Raw genomic sequence first — 18266 nt, 5'->3', positions numbered from 1 at the left:
CCTAGATATATCTATATAATAACTATATAAGATCGAAACCGTTAAAGTTGCAGGTAATTTCAGAGAGACTACACATGAGATTATGATCCAAGATCTTGCTGTGCTCTCAACACAACACTGTGTATGTTGTTGTTGGATTCTGGGGACCTCCTCTGCCTGGAACATACGAAACCGAGGTCCAAGGCGAAGGATCTCCCGAAGGAGAATGGGAATACTAGTAACCCGTGCGCCCATATGAAATGGCATGTGTTCCTGGTGCTTCTGTTATTATCTTCCCATTTACTAAAATGAATCCACCATCGCATAATTGTTGTATGCATAATTTAATTTCCTGTCAGCAATTAAATGCTGTCGACAATAAAACACACAGCGAGTCCAACAGCAAATATTTGATATGTTCCATAGAGTACAATAAACGGTAAAATTCACACAGCAATTAAGTATAAACAATTACGAGTAGTAATTATTTAGCTTAGAAATCCAATTCAAATATCTTTGATTCGCCGCGGTACTTATCGGCGTGGGCCAAGCCGGCCATGATGGCGGCCCCCACTCCGCAGCTGTCCTGGTTGACGACGTATTCGAATTTGTAGCGGGGGTCGGTGAGTTGGAGAGTGTACTTGTTGATCACCGTTTGGAATGTTTGGTTAAGGCGGTAGATGCCGCCGTCAACGGAAATGGAGATTTGGGCGATCTTCATGCGGTTGATCAGACAGGCGACGCCCGAGGAGAGCATCATGGCCGCACGGCTGAGGATAATGTTGCTGATGTAGCGCACGGCGGCCAGGTCGCGCTCCTTGCAGTGGCGAATGCGGTATTTCTCCATTACCTCCTGGGCTTTAGTGTAGACGCCAGGCGGATCCGAGTCGAGATCGAAGACTGAGGACATATCCATCCTCCACTGGTTGCTGATTAAATCGAGCGTCTGCCCTTCGAAGATGGTCCCATTCCGCATCAGACGCACTATGACCATACGAACGAGCTCGCTTATGAAGAGGGCACCGCTGAACTTTTCGTAGATGCGATGGCCGGGATTCGTGGATGACTCGTCCAGTGTCTTGTCGAATTCGTTTCGTATAAAGTCGAGCTGACCGCCATCCCCAAAGTGGGCCCAGTCAGTGTTGACGATCATTATGCTCTTGTTATTAGTGCCCGTGTACATGTGGCAGTTATCGACTTCCTCCACGTAGCAGGAGTTGGTGATGTTGCCCATGTTTAGGCCGATCCGCGTATCCGGCTGCGTCCAGCAGAGCGCCAGGAGGGATCCTATGGCTACATTGATAATGCCCAAGATGTTGACCATTATCTCGGGGAACTTGGCCAAGGCGTCGCGCAACAGCTGGACCACATCCTTGCCGATGGCTCCCGTGGCCCCGAACTCCTTCGTCCAAGCGATCAGTATTCCCACGTCCAGGGCCAGCTTATTCAGCGAAAAAGCAAAGGCAATGCCCATCGGTAGGTTCTCCTTTTCGACCTTCTTGTCCTTCACGAAAGTCGCTATGTTGGAGGCCAGAAAGTTGAAAAGTTCTGTGCCCTTGGCTGCAGCTATAGAGTGTGGTATGATCACGCACTTGGAGCTCATGTACACGTCCTTCTCGCTGCTGAATCTCACCAGCATGATCCGGCAGTTGGTGGGCATCATCTCCAAGGCCAGGAAGCGGCCACGCTCACGTCCCGATGGCAGGTCCTGCACGTAGCTTAAGTAGCACGGCACAGAGGAGCGATCGTGGCCCTCCTTGCTCAACCCGGCCGTCATCTCGCGATTCATGGTGTCCCTTACCTTTACCAGATCATTCTCGCTGGGCACAAACATCTGGCATAGCTTGTAAACCTCTGGAAAGTCCACCTCTGGCTTAAATATAGGGCCGGCCATTTTAATAGGGTTTTGAATCGAGCTAAGTATTTTGAGAGTTACCCAAATGGAATGGGTTTTGTAACTTTATAGCAATAAAAGGAAAGGAGTACTTTGTTCTCTTCTTTTTTAAAGGTTAAATATTTTTTCTCGATCTAAACTTCGACTCCACAGATATATACGTACTTTGCTTACTACTCGTACGTGTGCGCGGGGTACTGGTACTTAAATTCGCTATTGGGCTGTTTGTAATCGGTTTCGTAAGTTCGAAGCAGAGTCGGTCCTCAGAATCTATAGAAAATGAGCAAAGTCTCTGCTCTGCCACCGGGGCAGAGGGTGTAGAACCACAGGTGCTACAAAGCTATCTCAACTTGACTCTTCCTACCATTAAATATCACCGATCCATCGGCCTAAAAGACCCGCGCTCATCTATAGAGGAGACTGATTAACGAAGAGTAAAAATATGATACTTGACGATTAGCTTATTCAAGATAGCTTCTGAATGGTCTTTGCCTTACCTTCCCATTCGAGTATCACTTAACAGCAATAAGAATAGTGCAACGGGCAATGTTCATTTTCGCTCATCAAGTAAACCAATGAAACCTCAAAATCAACCAGCAATCATCCCAGCAATCCTCTATCTAAAATCAGAATTCCACTTATTTTTACTTCCACACTTTCGAAATTACTCGCAGGACGAGACAGTTGTAAAATTTCCCCTTTTGCTCCATTTGGCATTTGAACTAAATTTTTAGTTAATTTTGAAGTATTATTTCTTGGGCGGTAAAATGTCGGTGGTACCCACAACCATTGCCCCAGAGGTGGAGGCCGCGGTGGCGGGCTTCATGCTGACCCAGGCCCAGATGACCGAGGTGGTCGAACGCATGACCAAGGAGATCAAGATGGGCCTGGCCAGGGACACCCATCCGCGGGCGGTCATCAAGTGCTTCGTCAGCTACGTGCAGGACCTGCCTACGGGAAAGGAGCGCGGCAAGTACCTGGCTCTCGATCTGGGAGGCTCCAACTTCCGTGTGCTCCTGGTCGACCTGAAGAGTAACACGGATATCGACATCGTCTCGAAAAGCTTTGTCATTGCAAGTAGCATGCTATCGGGCCCCGGCAAGGATCTGTTCGACTTCATTGCCAACTGCCTGGCCGATTTCTGCAAGGAGCAACGCCTCCAGGGGGAAGCCATTCCCCTGGGCTTCACCTTCTCGTTCCCCCTGCAGCAACAGGGCCTGACCAAGGGCATTCTGGTCACCTGGACCAAGGGCTTTAGCTGTGAGGGAGTTGTGGGCAAGAATGTGGTTGCCCTGCTTCAGGAGGCCATTGAGCGGCGTGGTGACCTCAAGATCAACATAGTAGCTATCCTCAACGACACCGTCGGCACCCTCATGTCCTGTGCCTTCACGTCACGCAACTGCCGCATAGGCCTCATCGTCGGCACCGGCTCCAATGCCTGCTACGTTGAAAAGACAGTGAATGCGGAATGCTTCGAGAACTACCAGACCAGTCCCAAGCCGCACATGATCATCAACGCTGAGTGGGGAGCCTTCGGGGACAACGGCGTGCTGGATTTTGTCCGCACCCCCTACGACCGCATTGTGGACAAGGTGACGCCCAATCCCGGCAAGCAGACCTTCGAGAAGTGCATCTCTGGCATGTACATGGGCGAGCTGGTGCGTCTGGTACTGGTGGACCTCATGGCTAAGGGGCTGATCTTTGCCGGTGAAAGGTCTGAGAAAATTCAGACGCAGTGGAATTTCCAAACCAGCTACCTCTCAGACATTGAGAGCGATAGCCCGGGCGACTTTCGTAACTGCAGCAAGGTCATCAATCAGCTGGGACTCGTCGGCAACCACGTGAGGGACAAGCTACATTTGCGGTACATCTGCGAGGCGGTCTCTTCGCGCTCAGCAAAGCTCTGCTCCTGCGGCCTGGTCACCCTTATCAATAAGATGAACATCAACGACGTGTCCGTGGGCATTGATGGGAGTGTGTATCGCTTTCATCCCCGGTATCACGATTTGTTGATGTTCCACATGACCAAGTTGTTGAGGCCTGGCATCAAATTTGAGCTCCTGGAGTCCGACGATGGGTCAGGCAAGGGTGCGGCCTTAATTGCAGCCACCGCTGTGCAGAACCAAGCCTCCAAGTAGTCAATCAAAATTGGGCCGTATAATGAATAGTAAAAATGATATTGTACTAAAAATTCACAGTACGGAAAGAGTAACAAATTGAGCGATATATTAAGTCATACAATTTACATTAAATATAGAATTTTATCATTAAACTCGCCACCTGTGCGCATTTTTGTTGCAACACGTGCTCATAAATGTGTGGCGCCATCTAGCGTTCTTTAGTTAGAATCGGTCTGAGTTATCGAATTCAAAATGTGCTACTATCGAAACCAGCCAACTAGTTCCAGTAACCGCTGAGAGACAGAGATAATATTACATGGATAATGCATGTTGTGAGAGCGAGATAGCAGCAAATCTAGCTAAGTCTAGTAGACAATGGATTCACTGGTCGGATAAAATTATGTGGGCATGGCTAAATGTTCTATATAGCTAATAATATTAGACGGAACATCAAAATTTAGCAATATGGTTTCACATCCTTGACGAAGAACGATTAACCTATTATAAGCCAACTAGGTTTTTCAATTTTCCACCGAAAATAATGACAATTTAACCATTTCATATATAGCTATATTGTAAGAAAAGCAGTCAAGGTATATAACGTCAGAACGAATATATGTAACTATAACAGTATTAAAATTAGTGTCGCAGCCAGTGTAAGAAAAGCAGTCAGAACGAATATATGTAACTATAACAATATTAAAATTAATTTCGCACCCAGTGTTAGAAAAGCAGTCAAGGTATATAACGTCAGAACGAATATATGTAACTACAACAATATTAAAATTAATTTCGCACCCAGTGTTAGAAAAGCAGTCAATGTATATAACGTCAGAACGAATATATGTAACTATAACAGTATTAAAATTAATGTCGCAGCCAGTGTAAGAAAAGCAGTCAGAACGAATATATGTAACTATATCAATATTAAAATTAATTTCGCACCCAGTGTTAGAAAAGCAGTCAAGGTATATAACGTCAGAACGAATATATGTAACTATAACAATATTAAAATTAATTTCGCACCCAGTGTTAGAAAAGCAGTCAAGGTATATAACGTCAGAACGAATATATGTAACCATAACAGTATTAAAATTAGTGTCGCAGCCAGTGTAAGAAAAGCAGTCAGAACGAATATATGAAACTATAACAATATTAAAATTAATTTCGTACCCAGTGTTAGAAATGCAGTCAAGGTATATGACGTCAGAACGAATATATGTAACTCTAACAATATTAAAATTAATTTCGCACCCAGTGTTAGAAAAGCAGTCAAGGTATATAACGTCAGAACGAATATATGTAACTATAACAGTATTAAAATTAGTGTCGCAGCCAGTGTAAGAAAAGCAGTCAGAACGAATATATGTAACTATAACAATATTAAAATTAATTTCGCACCCAGTGTTAGAAAAGCAGTCAAGGTATATAACGTCAGAACGAATATATGTAACTATAACAGTATTAAAATTAGTGTCGCAGCCAGTGTAAGAAAAGCAGTCAGAACGAATATATGTTACTATAACAATATTAAAATTAATTTCGCACCCAGTGTTAGAAAAGCAGTCAATGTATATAACGTCAGAACGAATATATGTAACTATAACAGTATTAAAATTAATGTCGCAGCCAGTGTAAGAAAAGCAGTCAGAACGAATATATGTAACTATATCAATATTAAAATTAATTTCGCACCCAGTGTTAGAAAAGCAGTCAAGGTATATAACGTCAGAACGAATATATGTAACTATAACAATATTAAAATTAATTTCGCACCCAGTGTTAGAAAAGCAGTCAAGGTATATAACGTCAGAACGAATATATGTAACTATAACAGTATTAAAATTAGTGTCGCAGCCAGTGTAAGAAAAGCAGTCAGAACGAATATATGAAACTATAACAATATTAAAATTAATTTCGTACCCAGTGTTAGAAATGCAGTCAAGGTATATGACGTCAGAACGAATATATGTAACTCTAACAATATTAAAATTAATTTCGCACCCAGTGTTAGAAAAGCAGTCAAGGTATATAACGTCAGAACGAATATATGTAACTATAACAGTATTAAAATTAGTGTCGCAGCCAGTGTAAGAAAAGCAGTCAGAACGAATATATGTAACTATAACAATATTAAAATTAATTTCGCACCCAGTGTTAGAAAAGCAGTCAAGGTATATAACGTCAGAACGAATATATGTAACTATAACAGTATTAAAATTAGTGTCGCAGCCAGTGTAAGAAAAGCAGTCAGAACGAATATATGTTACTATAACAATATTAAAATTAATTTCGCACCCAGTGTTAGAAAAGCAGTCAAGGTATATAACGTCAGAACGAATATATGTAACTATAACAGTATTAAAATTAGTGTCGCAGCCAGTGTAAGAAAAGCAGTCAGAACGAATATATGTTACTATAACAATATTAAAATTAATTTCGCACCCAGTGTTAGAAAAGCAGTCAAGGTATATAACGTCAGAACGAATATATGTAACTATAACAGTATTAAAATTAATGTCGCACCCAGTGTTAGAAAAGCAGTCAAGGTATATAACGTCAGAACGAATATATGTAACTATACCAGTATTAAAATTAGTGTCGCAGCCAGTGTAAGAAAAGCAGTCAGAACGAATATATGTAACTATAACAGTATTAAAATTAGTGTCGCAGCCAGTGTAAGAAAAGCAGTCAAGGTATATAACGTCAGAACGAATATATGTAACTATAACAGTATTAAAATTAATGTCGCAGCCAGTGTAAGAAAAGCAGTCCAGGTATAGAACGTCAGAACGAATATATGTAACTATAACAGTATTAAAATTAGTGTCGCAGCCAGTGTAAGAAAAGCAGTCAGAACGAATATATGTAACTATAACAATATTAAAATTAATTTCGCCCCCAGCGATGGCTAGATAAGTGCCGGAGCCGGATAAGACACTGCGCGGTTGCAACGAGGAATGCTGCAGTACATCAATATCCAAGTTGCCCGTATTCTCAAATAGGTTGTAACGCGTCCGCTTTGCCGTCCCCTGAATCGACTGATGGCTGACCATGAAGAGCTGGATCTCATTGGAATGGACAATGGTGCGATCGACGACGGTTCCCGGAACAACATTGGTGAACTTATTTTATTGCGATGGAGCTCCGTTCGGAAAGAAGCGCGGATGATGCCGCTTAACTACAATGACTCAGCAAATCTTGGGTTTAATATGCATCTGAAAGGAAGCGAAGGTAAATTAACGATAGAAAATTACGAAGTATCGGGATGCAATAAATTTGCAAATTTCCTTGAAGCAGGCCGCAGAAATCCCCATCAACTCATCTTTCTTAATCTTGGGAAACTGTCCATCACTGCCACCATCACGATAATAGCTAATGTGCTCGGGATAGGATATGCGGAACTGATGATAGACACGCAGGTGCTATCGTTTGGTGTTCGTTATTACACCAAATTTCGGGCACTTTTTTGATGTCGTGACGTAAAAGGCTGAGCTGAAGGATGGCATTCTCACACAATGCATCAAGCAAATAACAGTCGAGCGTAAATGTAACGCGCAGTTTATTGGTAACGTTCTACTTAAGGTCAATTCCAAACTGAACGGCACCAACCACAAACTAAGGGATGACCTGCACTGTCAGCTAAAGAACACCATGTTTTTGGGTTCCGATGTGACTCATCCGTCGCCCGATCAGCGAGAGATCCCCAGTGTGGGTATATAACGTCAGAACGAATATATGTAACTATAAAAATATTAAAATTAATTTCGCCCCCAGTGATGGCTGGATAAATGCCGGAGCCGGATAAGACACTGCGCGGTTGCAACGAGGAAGCATGTGACAAAGATTGTATTTGAATTGCTGCAGTACATCAATATCCAAGTTGCCCGTATTCTCAAATAGGTTGTAACGCGTCCGCTTTGCCGTCCCCTGAATCGACTGATGGCTGACCATGAAGAGCTGGATCTCATTGGAATGGACAATGGTGCGATCGACGACGGTTCCCGGAACAACATTGTTGAACTTATTTTATTGCGATGGAGCTCCGTTCGGAAAGAAGCGCGGATGATGCCGCTTAACTACAATGACTCAGCAACTCTTGGGTTTAATATGCATCTGAAAGGAAGCGAAGGTAAGTTAACGATAGAAAATTACGAAGTTTCTGGATGCAATAAATTTGCAAATTTCCTTGAAGCAGGCCGCAGAAATCCCCATCAACTCTTCATTCTTAATCTTGGGAAACTGTCCATCGCTGCCACCATCACGATAATAGATAATGTGCTCGGGATTGGATATGCGGAACTGATGATAGACACGCAAGTGCTCAAGGGCTACCGTCCTCAATCTCCTCCAAGGCAGAGCGTTGCAAGCGATATTGCATGTTATATGAAGCCCCGAATGGATCATGGGTGGCGGCAACACCCACCACACTGGGGATCTCTCGCTGATCGGGCGACGGATGACTCACATCGGCACCCAAAAACATGGTGTTCTTTAGCAGACGGTGCATCTCATCCCTTAGCTTGTGATTGGTGCCGTTCAGTTTGGAATTAACTTTAAGTAGATAGCCAATAACCTGCGCGTTACATTTACGCTCCACTGTGATATGCTTAATGCATTGTGTGAGAATGCCATCCTTCAGCTCAGCCTTTTACTTCACGACATCAAAAAAGCGCCCGAAATTTGGTATAATAACGAACAGCAAATCAAATTGATTTCGAAAAAGGAGCATCCAGTTCACGTTCATCTTTGTAATTCCGTTTCTCGTCCTTGGTATCCAATGGTGTATGTGTATCCATGAAAATTCTAAGCAAAAAACCATTAAAATAGATCTTATTGTTTTTATTTACTGACAAGCTTGTTGTTTGCCTAACTTTACTATTGACCGATGTGGTGAGGGTCCATCCACTTTCTCAACTCGCTCTCTCGGTTCTGAGAGAGACAAACGCTGCAGTCTTCTGACCGGAAAGAAAATTTGTTTGATAATATATAGAACGAAATAAATACTTTTAAGGAAATTAGAATATTTTGATTCATAACCATTTGTCCAAAGTGGATAAGGATGGAAATGGAAACCCCTTTTCGATCAAATGGCGATACGCCCGGGGTCCAGCAGCATGGAGACAAATCGCATTCGAAATGTCATCGTGATTCCATTGAACTCTTTTCCCGCCGTTCTCAAGTTTCCTGATCTGCGATTTGGTGAAAATGGTATTAAGGGAATCAATAAGCGTCTGCGTTTTCCCAATTTGCTCAAGAAGCTTAGCTTTTTCCCTTTGCAAGTCAGCAACTTTCTTTTGCAAACATAAATTGTCTAATGCAAGCCCAGAATCCAAAACTTCTTCGCTGAAAATTAATCATATCAATAGCCATCAAATAGTAACCGAAATGTAAAAATACTCAGTTTGGGAGTTGAAGTCACAAACATTGTCCCCACAAGCTGATTTTAATTGCTCTGTGAGAACTTGTTCACGTTGATTCTGCGGTACAGCAGTTGGCATCAGTCGTCTCCGCTTTGTTGCGTTTTCGGACGGATAGTAAAAAAAGTCCGAGTCCTTGAAATGTTTGCTACAAATTTTGCTCGAACTCGTAAATTGAACGCCACAGCTCCTTGACCACAGCTCCCTTCTGCTTTCATCTCTTGGTACTGAAACATTCTTTTCCGTAGTTCTCGAACGGCATAGCATACAATACTTTGTGGTCATGTTTAGACCTGTTAAGGAATCAAAGAAAATATATTAACACACACATATGACACAATTACACACACATTTAGCTACACAGTCTCTGTCGTCTACACCATACTTTTATGATTTGTTTTTAATTACTTCCTTTTGTTTATTAGAAAACATTTGCTTATATTTCCTACCTGTCAGCTGTGACAATAACAAACGAAGTACATTCGATATAATATATGATACGATATTTTTAAAGCGATATTTTCTCGACGACTATATCACAAATCGATATTTTTAGAAAACATCGACCACCATGTATAGTTTATTCCCGCACGAATTAAACATGGATAATATAAAATAGCTTGTATAATAACTTCGAACAAAACTCCTATAGTGAAATCTTTGCGATTAAATTGTGAAGACAAGTAGAAATACATTAACTTCAAAAATATTTGTTGAAAACAAAAAATTAAAAAAAAAAACATATTTCTGGAATTTTTTCCGATATATTGATATGGCGATATTCAAATTTAGAAAATTTGATATATCGAAATACGATATGATTTCAAAAATTAACAATCCTTCTTTCTGAGACCCTATAGAGTGTGTTGAAAATTGAATGATCCTCATCACAGCGGACGACGGCAGCTTATTTTAATTGGTTGCGGGTAATTCAGCTATAAAAATATTATTGAAAAAACATATATATCGATATATAAATCGGTCAGCTGTTTGTTAGTTTGGTAGATAAGAAAAATAAGCACTTTTCCAACAAATTTTCCCAATGGGCGACTCCAACAAAGAAGATATTCTGCGCCTGCCGAACGGCGATGGTCTGACCGGAGATGAGGTTAAGTCGCCGTTTTTGATTGGCGTGGCAGGAGGCACGGCCAGCGGCAAGTCTACCGTGTGCAAGAAGATCATGGAGCAACTTGGGCAGGCCGAAATGGACCATACACAGCGCCAGGTGGTGGCTATCAGCCAGGACAGCTTCTATCGCGAGCTGACAGCCGCCGAGAAGGCCAAGGCACAGAAGGGCCTGTTCAACTTTGACCATCCGGACGCCTTCAACGAAGAGCTGATGTTCGATACACTTCAGGGCATCCTCAAGGGTCACAAGGTGAAGATACCCGGCTATGACTACCGCACCAATTCGCTGTGAGTGCCACCTGCTGCTAGTAAATGTGTTTTGTGTGTGTAAATTATGTTCAATCTCTATTCAGAGACTTTGAGAACATGCTCGTTATTTATCCGGCGGATGTGGTGCTCTTTGAGGGCATACTGGTGTTCTACTTTCCCAAGATTCGGGACCTCTTCCACATGAAACTGTTCGTGGACACCGACTCTGACACTAGACTGGCACGACGCGGTAAGCGTGAGCCCATGTCTACTGTAGCATCCAGATGCCATAACCCCTTTTCTTTTTCCTTGGCAGTGCCACGTGATATCAATGAGCGCGGCAGGGACCTGGACGCTGTGCTCACGCAGTACATGACCTTTGTGAAGCCCGCCTTCGAGGAGTTCTGCTCGCCCGTAAGCGTATCTAGCCCCATTTTCAGTGACCATTTGACAGTTTTTTCCGCCCCCTTTTTTAGACGAAAAAGTTTGCTGACGTTATAATACCGCGCGGTGCCGACAACACAGGTGAGATCCACACCCAGTCCCACAGAGACACATCTGTTTTCTTTCCACATACCCGTACATTATATATTTGTGTATATATAACACATACACACACTCACACGTCTAGCGTTTGTAGTGATTCGTTGAGTTTTTTGTTACATAAATAACAATAGTTATAAACAATTTTGTATGGTTTTTGGTTTCCTGTTCGAAATTAACAATCTTAAATCTAAGTACAAACGAGACCCAATCAAATAGTCTGCTTGACATTTATATATTTATCTTTAAACATATATATTCCTATCAAAAAGTTCTCCTTTTCTTTGTTGCTCTCTCTTTTCTCTTTGTTTTCGTTTTTTTTTTTTTTTGGTTTGTCTACGTTTTTTTTTTTTTTGTTTGTTCCTGTTGTTTTTATTGTATTTCTTGCAGTTGCCATTGATCTCATTGTACACCATATCGGGGAGATACTCGCCAACACCAACAGCGCACAGCACAGCCACACAATCAGAGCTGCGCCGTCCAGCATGAAGAGAGATCACTAAAGTGCATAAGCCTAAGCCTAACCGACCACCACCCCCAGACCCCCAAGGCCCAGACTAAGGCGCGTCGTGTCCTCTAAGCTTATAAGCTAATTGCCAAAATTAAGAATCGCAGAAAAAAACCAAACTAACAGAGATAAACAAAGAAACTCCTTCTCTATACTTTAAGCGCGGGCATCGCTCCTCATTTCGCTCCTTATAATCCACTAATGTAGCCCTAAGATTGAAAAGTTCTATATCTTTAGCTATAATCTTCTCTACTATTATTATTACAATATTGAAATATAAATGGTAGTGTAAGCTCGTTTTTGTTCCCATAACGATAACCTAACATAACCCAATGATTTCGTTTCCAGTCTAACTCTGGCCTAAGTTATAGAAGAATTGTTACAGTGATAATATTTCACAAAACTGGGTCTAACCTAAATGCTCCTTTGCTCTGACTTTTTGTAAGGTTCCGTTTCTAAGCACTCAATTCTCACCCGAAAATCACACACATGTCACAACTCTAACTATTGTACTATTAATATTTATATATACCCGATACTTGTAGATCAATAATTTGCCTGCAACTCGAATATATGGTTGGTCTGTTCTCAAATATATTCGTAACAATTTTGCAAATGTTCCATGATTCTTTCCCACGTATAACTAGAGGCTATCAAATACCAAGATATCGCATCAGGAACAGATTCCATTTCAATTTTCGTTCGATACTTTATAGGCCGCGCTGCCTACACGGCTTTGTATTGTCCTGGGTAGCTGAGTCGATCCCAGAATCCAACAAGAATATACACAGTATTTGACAAGTTGGCGACGGGCACATGTCGGTCCCAAGAATCCAACGACTATACAATTTTGTTGTATTCCAGAATAATCCAGAAATGTTGAAGAAACCCCCTTTTAATAAAACAGAAACGTTGCACGGTTGGCACACTTGTCGATTTTTCGCAAAAACTGGTGATTTTTTCCACTTGTTGGCTCAATTTGATTGAAATTTATCAATATCAATTTATCCATGTTGGCGATTTCTGATTTTTTCATAGAGCAACCGTGGTTGCAGCTATTAAATATCCTAGGAGTTATATTAACAATGAGGATATATGTTCCTCTATTTTTGATTAGCGCTCACTAAATCAAGTAGAGGGTACACCACACAGTCGGAACACCCGACTATAGCGTTCACTAATTGTTGTTACTGATAAAGCTAGCCGTAAAAAATCTAAATATGCATAAAAGACGAATTGGATAAATAAATGTTTGTTTATTAAGTACAATGTACGGCTGCGAGATGGCAGGCATTATAATTAGTCGTATTGTAAAGCACACAACAAAAACCACACAAAACAAACTCACCCACCCAACTTTCGATCGGTAGAGTTTAACAGACAAATGCCGCCCAGCGTAACTTAGATGCGACTTAGGTAATACCACATACTAACTAGAGCTAGAGTAAGTCCTAGCCCCGTAGACTGCTTGGATATCGTGTTGGTTGAGTTTAGCTGCAAGTGGGCGGCCTGGGAGGTAAGTGGATTGTTTCCGTTGTTTGAGTTCCAAATGCCTAGAACGATCTAACAAACGAAACGTACCTTTGCTGGGACTTAGTCTTCTATAACGTTTGACTGCTTCTCCCTTTCAGTGGCCATCGATTTAATTGTGCAGCATATCAGAGACTTTCTTAACAATCGCTCACATCCTGGTTCCACCGGCAACATGGCGCTCTACATGAATCTGGACTTGAATGCCAGAAGCATTTTGGGCCCAGGTAAGGCCACCAGCCGCAAGCTCCAGTGCAAGGCTCGTCCACACTAACCACTGGATGGATCACAATAATGTTTACTACTAGCAAAAACACCTACTAATCACCATCTGCATGCGGCCAAGCAACCATCGGTCTGGACCTAGCATATAATGTATGTCACACTTTATGTTTCTCTGTAAAAGATACCATCGGCAGCAGCAGCAGCAGCAGCAGCGGCAATGGCACCTACAATGCCATCAGAAGATTCTCCACGCTTTGCAAGGAGCTCAATATGCAGGGAAATTTCTTCTTCGACACGAACAAGAACCTGCCGCACCACTAAGAGGGGGCACATATCAGCAAACGGAGCGCAGTACAAGACACAGCACATCTAGGCGAATGTTAATGATCTAATCAATTATATATGTATAGATATATTGTATTTTTCCAATAAACCAAATCGGATCAGAGAGATCATTTCAATCAGTTACACCTTGCACTTGTACATGGCATTGATCTTGCGCACATCTCCAGCGGAAAAACCCTTGCGCTGTCCCATCTGACTGGCCGCGGAACTGGGGCGCAGCGCCTTCAGCGTTGGCTGTCCGTTCCGGGTGAAGCTGGTGCTCGAATAGTGCATAACGCTGCCATAATCGTAGTCCACGCCAAATCCCGACTGGGTCCTGGAACTGGCCTTTTCGAAATTGGCCATCATGTCGGGCTTGATGTTGTCGCTCATCACCTTGACGTACGAGTCCCGCTCGTGGCGATTCTGCTCGTGAAAGAAGCCCAGGGCATGCATCAGTTCGTGTATGGGGGTGCCATAGGTCCGGAGGCAGTTGGGCGACTGCAGATTGACCTCCTGGCGTCCGCCCAGTCGCCCAATGCTGCTCCAGCAGCCCGACTTTCCGCTTCCAATTGATATATAGTCCTTTTCGGTGGAGCGCGGCTTGAAGCGCACGCAGGTCCTGGTGTGGTACTCCTTGAAGGCGTGGTTAATGTTGCCCAGCTCTTGGGTCGTAAAGGGACCCTTGATCTCGTAGGGCACGACGGCTCCCGGCCAGCGGAAGCTCTGCGCGAGGATGCCGTTGCGGGTGCCGTTGGAACGCGCCTCGCGATAACTTAGAGGAATGAGGATGTCGCCTTCGTAGTAGGTTCCCAGCTCCTCGGGATTCTGTTGGGACTGCTCATCATGGGCATCGACCAGGACGCCCGTGGTCTCGCTGTCCGGATTACCGAATATAGCCTCCCCCAGATCCGACAAGTCTATCACGTCCTCAGAGTCCAGGTCCACCATCGGGAGGGCCCCGGCCACGCCTAGAAGGAACAAAGATGTGAGAATTCGTTCCAACTTTGCCATTACGCCACGTTCCCTCATTTTCTGTGGGACCGGACTGGGACGACGGCCAATTTATAGTCTCACCTAGACCTCCAAAAATTGTTGGCGGCGACTTGGCGGCGCTTCCACTGGCGATAAGTCGGCAGCGTTTTATCGCCGGCACTTTGTAGCGGTATTCATTTGCATATAGCATACGCACTGCGTATCCACGTGGCCCGTGATTTATGGCCGCATATATGCAGCCCGTTTTATGCTCATGTGCATATTTGTGTCAACTTGTAACTAGATTCGCGCAAACTTTGAAAAACTTGGCACACTTTTTCGTAATTCAAATTTATGTGGTTTTTAGTGTTGCAAAACGTTGCGGGAAAATAAATCCGAGCGAAAATGCATGGAAATAAATTTAGATAAATAGATGTTTATGCTTAAACTATTTCATATTTACTATTGTAGTTATAGACTACATATTGTAGTTATATAAATAGACGAAATAAGAATTCGCAGTCAAAGCTGCAGCCTTTTGTTTTACTTCCACTTTCCTGAGTAACGAAAACTGACGTCAGTCGGCCCACGGCTGGTGCAAGTCGTCAAAGTGAAAAAGTGCCAGTTGATTTTTACCTTCGGCAGTCGCCGACGAAGTTTTACGCTTTGTTTTGCAGAAATTTTTTACTTATTACTATTAGTTTTTTTAATGTCCATCACACTTTGGTCGTTTTAAAAAATCGTTTTTGTCATTCAATATTTAATTTTTTTGTAAATTGTTCATTTAAAATTATTCATCTTTTATAGATTCTATCGGGGGGGGATCGTGGTCGTTTTGAAAAATCGGCAACTGGTCAATGGCTGATTCAAGAAAATTTGGATTTAATTTCACCAACAATATGTTTTCTAGTGTTTCCTGACCATGTTGATTCCAATCGTCAGTAAGCATCAGTCGTAGCGTAGAAAATTGTCGCTCCATCGCCACCTGTGATGAATGAAAAATATTTAATGAAACTTTAAATTTATAATAAAAATGAATACTATTTACCTGAGTGGGCGGTATTGCAAAGCACACCTTGCTTATTGCATACAGCTCCTGATCAGAGTTCTCTTTCGCTTGCCAAAACGATAAAACGTCTACATCAATTCTGTGATGTTGGAAGCTGAAGAGTCTCAATCTTTGTATACACATCGCTTTTACTTCCAACGTTCGCTTCAAGTAGTCCTTGAGTCAAGTATTGGTTTAGTAACTCATCTTCTTCGTCAAAGCCAACGGATTGATCTGGAATCGAAACCATCGATGCTGAACAAGTGACCTCGGGATTAACTTCCGTGATTCTATCCCAAACTTGTTTTAAATAATCTCTAGCTTTCACTTTTTGCTCTGCTGTCAAGGTATGATGGAATCGAGGATCCAAATACAAACACGAAACTAAACGTTTACTATTCATAAATTTTTTTGTTCGCTTATCGATGGAGTTCAAAATTATATTTCCTATTGTTGTCGTCAAAGTGTGACTGGCATCCTTTACGATTTTTTCAGTGCATATCTTGCATTTTAACCATTGAGCATAAAAATTGCCGTAGTGCAGTTGCTCCTCTTGGAATTTGAGTATTGTTTTTTGCAAGGGACCGAATACGACGCAATAGCTTTCGATAAATTCCCAAAACGAGTCTATTACATAGCTTCCGTCTTGAATGTTACTTCTCACCGATTCGTTTTTGGGTATCACGTCTTTAGCAAGCTTCAAATGTTCCAACATCGCATAGGTTGAGCCCCATCTGGTGGGGCAGTCTAGCTGGGGCATCTTTAGTTGTTTTTTCTCAAAAGTTTCGTGATATCGGTTCGATGGTTTTCTGATATATTTCGTCAAATTACGACAAGTGAATATGTAATTGATTATTTCCGAGGATTTTGTAACATCAAGGACACAAAGTTGGGCACTGTGAGCAGCACAGCGAGAGACTCGAACATGTCCTAATAGGATGTTGGGTAATTTTTCTACCAACTCGATTTTTTTGAGATACTCTTCGTTGGAACAGTCGTCTCCGCTTTCTTCTATGGGCTCTCCGTTATCGGATGTAGCTGACACTATTTGGGCTACTTTAATGTCGTACCTTTTTAAAACATTGATCACTTCGACGGCAACATTTTTGGGTGGCTCTTTTCTAAGTTCAATCATTCCTAAAAAGCGGGATTTTATTTGAGCCTCACTTAGGAATTGTGCACTGATTCCCACTATATTTCTGCATAGCCGCGAGGCACTATCTATTCTGAATGACAACAGCTTGTTTTTCAATTCAGTTTTGATGTCAAGTCTTATGTTAGATGCAACCAATTGCATATGTTTAATGCAGCTTGAGGCCTTTAAGCTCATTGGCTTTCCAGCTGCAGCTTCCAGCCCGTCGCAAATCGGGCCAATGATATTCCTCATGTTCGGTGAATCCAACACCTTTAAGGGTATGCAGTCTTCGGTCACAAGACCAATAAAAGATCTAAGTAACTGTTTTCTATTCACATTAATTTTTAATATTTCCTTGGGTATTATTTTGACAGAATGCACTGAATCCGCCTCGGATGAGGCTGATTCGATCGGTTGAATTTTTTTAACTGATAGGTTTAGATTATGCATCTTCAATAAGTGTGTTTTTAAGTTTGAAACTCTATTGTTTTTCAGTGTGCCATTGCATGTCTTGCACCTGGCTATACCGCTGTCTATATTATTTTCATAGTAATTCCAAACATCATTTTTATTGTTTCGAAGTAACAGGTTGTTCACATTAACTCTAATTTTTCTCATGGGTTGTCTTTTGGCATAATATAAGTTTATATCGTGCTGTTGGAATAAATGACCTTTCAGATTTGAAACTCTGTTTCTTAGCGGGGCTTTGCATATTTTGCACTTGGCCTGACCGCTGTCTATATTATTTTCAAAATATTTCCAAAGAGCATTACGTTTTTGTCTAAGTGTTTGTTTCTTATGCACAGCTGTTGTTTTCTGCTTGCGTATTATTTTTTCAGAAATCTCGGAATCCTGATCGGATGACTCGTCAACTTTGGTTTCGATCGGGGTTATTTTTAAAACTTTTATATTGTGACGATTCCATAAATGTGTTTTTAGATTCGACACCCTATTGTTTTTTAAGGTGCCATTACACATTCTGCACGTAGCCAGCCCGCTTTCTGTATTATTTACATAGTAAATCCAAACATTAGTTTTTTCGCGTTTTTTGGCGTCATTGTCAAACGATTGAGTTACTTGTTGAGCCTCGGAAAACACTTGCAAATATCGACGACGACTGCCGTCACGACTGCGACTTCTTCAATCTTCGCAGCCACTCGCGACTTGCAGTGTTTTTGCTTAGTTTTT

General features: G+C 42.1%; 5 protein-coding genes and 1 long non-coding RNA gene across 20 annotated transcripts; 3 read left to right on the top strand and 3 right to left on the bottom strand.

Annotated features, from left to right (window-relative positions):
- Nucleotides 1-374: 374 nt before the first annotated feature.
- Hex-t1 (Hexokinase testis 1) lies at nucleotides 375-1947 on the bottom strand. Its single transcript, XM_001359109.4, has one exon. It carries the CDS (start codon nucleotides 1871-1873, stop codon nucleotides 473-475), a length of 1401 nt encoding a protein of 466 aa, XP_001359146.2. The 5' UTR covers nucleotides 1874-1947; the 3' UTR covers nucleotides 375-472.
- Nucleotides 1948-2517: 570 nt separating this feature from the next.
- Hex-t2 (Hexokinase testis 2) lies at nucleotides 2518-4125 on the top strand. Its single transcript, XM_002137605.3, has one exon. The coding sequence runs from the start codon at nucleotides 2641-2643 to the stop codon at nucleotides 4009-4011; it is 1371 nt and encodes a 456-aa protein (XP_002137641.2). The 5' UTR covers nucleotides 2518-2640; the 3' UTR covers nucleotides 4012-4125.
- Nucleotides 4126-6615: 2490 nt separating this feature from the next.
- On the top strand, nucleotides 6616-8845 carry LOC26533786 (uncharacterized). Of its 5 annotated transcripts, none has more exons than XR_004468387.1 (5): nucleotides 6616-6752; nucleotides 6899-7227; nucleotides 7291-7708; nucleotides 7771-8125; nucleotides 8189-8845. XR_004468387.1 is itself a non-coding variant. In XM_033376509.1 (2 exons), the coding sequence occupies exons 1-2, from the start codon at nucleotides 7038-7040 to the stop codon at nucleotides 8545-8547; spliced, it is 549 nt and encodes a 182-aa protein (XP_033232400.1). In that variant the 5' UTR covers nucleotides 6899-7037; the 3' UTR covers nucleotides 8548-8845. The 5 variants fall into 5 exon arrangements, 1 of the variants encoding a protein (XP_033232400.1); XR_004468389.1 differs by having other exon boundaries at nucleotides 6622-6689; XR_004468388.1 differs by having other exon boundaries at nucleotides 6744-6833.
- On the bottom strand, nucleotides 8331-11432 carry LOC26532588 (uncharacterized). 8 transcript variants are annotated; one of them, XR_004468390.1, is made up of 4 exons: nucleotides 9799-9904; nucleotides 9394-9706; nucleotides 8868-9339; nucleotides 8331-8799 (listed from the first exon to the last, which is right to left on the bottom strand). It is a non-coding gene; the product is annotated as an uncharacterized lncRNA (long non-coding RNA). The 8 variants fall into 8 exon arrangements; XR_004468391.1 differs by lacking the exons at nucleotides 8331-8799; nucleotides 9799-9904 and adding an exon at nucleotides 11414-11432 and having other exon boundaries at nucleotides 8821-9339; XR_001451793.2 differs by lacking the exons at nucleotides 8331-8799; nucleotides 9799-9904 and adding an exon at nucleotides 11368-11383 and having other exon boundaries at nucleotides 8821-9339.
- On the top strand, nucleotides 10381-14064 carry Uck (Uridine-cytidine kinase). Of its 3 annotated transcripts, none has more exons than XM_001359108.5 (6): nucleotides 10381-10829; nucleotides 10895-11040; nucleotides 11107-11204; nucleotides 11267-11315; nucleotides 13473-13598; nucleotides 13778-14064. In XM_001359108.5, the coding sequence occupies exons 1-6, from the start codon at nucleotides 10456-10458 to the stop codon at nucleotides 13915-13917; spliced, it is 933 nt and encodes a 310-aa protein (XP_001359145.5). In that variant the 5' UTR covers nucleotides 10381-10455; the 3' UTR covers nucleotides 13918-14064. The 3 variants fall into 3 exon arrangements, with proteins under 3 accessions (XP_001359145.5, XP_015037656.1, XP_015037655.1); XM_015182170.2 differs by having other exon boundaries at nucleotides 13680-13924; XM_015182169.2 differs by lacking the exons at nucleotides 13473-13598; nucleotides 13778-14064 and adding an exon at nucleotides 11724-13125 and having other exon boundaries at nucleotides 10384-10829.
- On the bottom strand, nucleotides 13998-18091 carry LOC4802171 (astacin). 2 transcript variants are annotated; one of them, XM_033376505.1, is made up of 3 exons: nucleotides 15944-17690; nucleotides 14998-15880; nucleotides 13998-14891 (listed from the first exon to the last, which is right to left on the bottom strand). In XM_033376505.1, exons 2-3 carry the CDS (start codon nucleotides 15104-15106, stop codon nucleotides 14062-14064), a joined length of 939 nt encoding a protein of 312 aa, XP_033232396.1. In that variant the 5' UTR covers nucleotides 15107-15880; nucleotides 15944-17690; the 3' UTR covers nucleotides 13998-14061. The 2 variants fall into 2 exon arrangements, 1 of the variants encoding a protein (XP_033232396.1); XR_004468385.1 differs by lacking the exon at nucleotides 13998-14891 and having other exon boundaries at nucleotides 15645-15880; nucleotides 15944-18091.
- Nucleotides 18092-18266: the final 175 nt, after the last annotated feature.

This window comes from Drosophila pseudoobscura, chromosome 2 (genome assembly GCF_009870125.1).
Source record: "Drosophila pseudoobscura strain MV-25-SWS-2005 chromosome 2, UCI_Dpse_MV25, whole genome shotgun sequence".
Classification (NCBI taxonomy): Eukaryota; Metazoa; Arthropoda; class Insecta; order Diptera; family Drosophilidae; genus Drosophila; species Drosophila pseudoobscura.
This window is presented reverse-complemented; position numbering and strand designations above follow the sequence as displayed.

What these genes read in the sequence shown, in the direction of transcription:
- Hex-t1 (XM_001359109.4), bottom strand. Translation starts at nt 1,873, where the DNA reads ATGGCCGGCCCTATATTTAAGCCAGAGGTGGACTTTCCAGAGGTTTAC.
- Hex-t2 (XM_002137605.3), top strand. Translation starts at nt 2,641, where the DNA reads ATGTCGGTGGTACCCACAACCATTGCCCCAGAGGTGGAGGCCGCGGTG.
- LOC26533786 (XM_033376509.1), top strand. Translation starts at nt 7,038, where the DNA reads ATGGCTGACCATGAAGAGCTGGATCTCATTGGAATGGACAATGGTGCG. An exon ending in GCATCTGAAAGGAAGCGAAG is followed by an intron (nt 7,228 to 8,188) that starts GTAAATTAACGA and finishes ATTTCCTTGAAG; the next exon opens with CAGGCCGCAGAAATCCCCAT.
- Uck (XM_001359108.5), top strand. Translation starts at nt 10,456, where the DNA reads ATGGGCGACTCCAACAAAGAAGATATTCTGCGCCTGCCGAACGGCGAT. An exon ending in CACTAGACTGGCACGACGCG is followed by an intron (nt 11,041 to 11,106) that starts GTAAGCGTGAGC and finishes TTTCCTTGGCAG; the next exon opens with TGCCACGTGATATCAATGAG. An exon ending in TCGAGGAGTTCTGCTCGCCC is followed by an intron (nt 11,205 to 11,266) that starts GTAAGCGTATCT and finishes CCCCTTTTTTAG; the next exon opens with ACGAAAAAGTTTGCTGACGT.
- LOC4802171 (XM_033376505.1), bottom strand. Translation starts at nt 15,106, where the DNA reads ATGCTATATGCAAATGAATACCGCTACAAAGTGCCGGCGATAAAACGC. An exon ending in AACAATTTTTGGAGGTCTAG is followed by an intron (nt 14,892 to 14,997) that starts GTGAGACTATAA and finishes TGTTCCTTCTAG; the next exon opens with GCGTGGCCGGGGCCCTCCCG.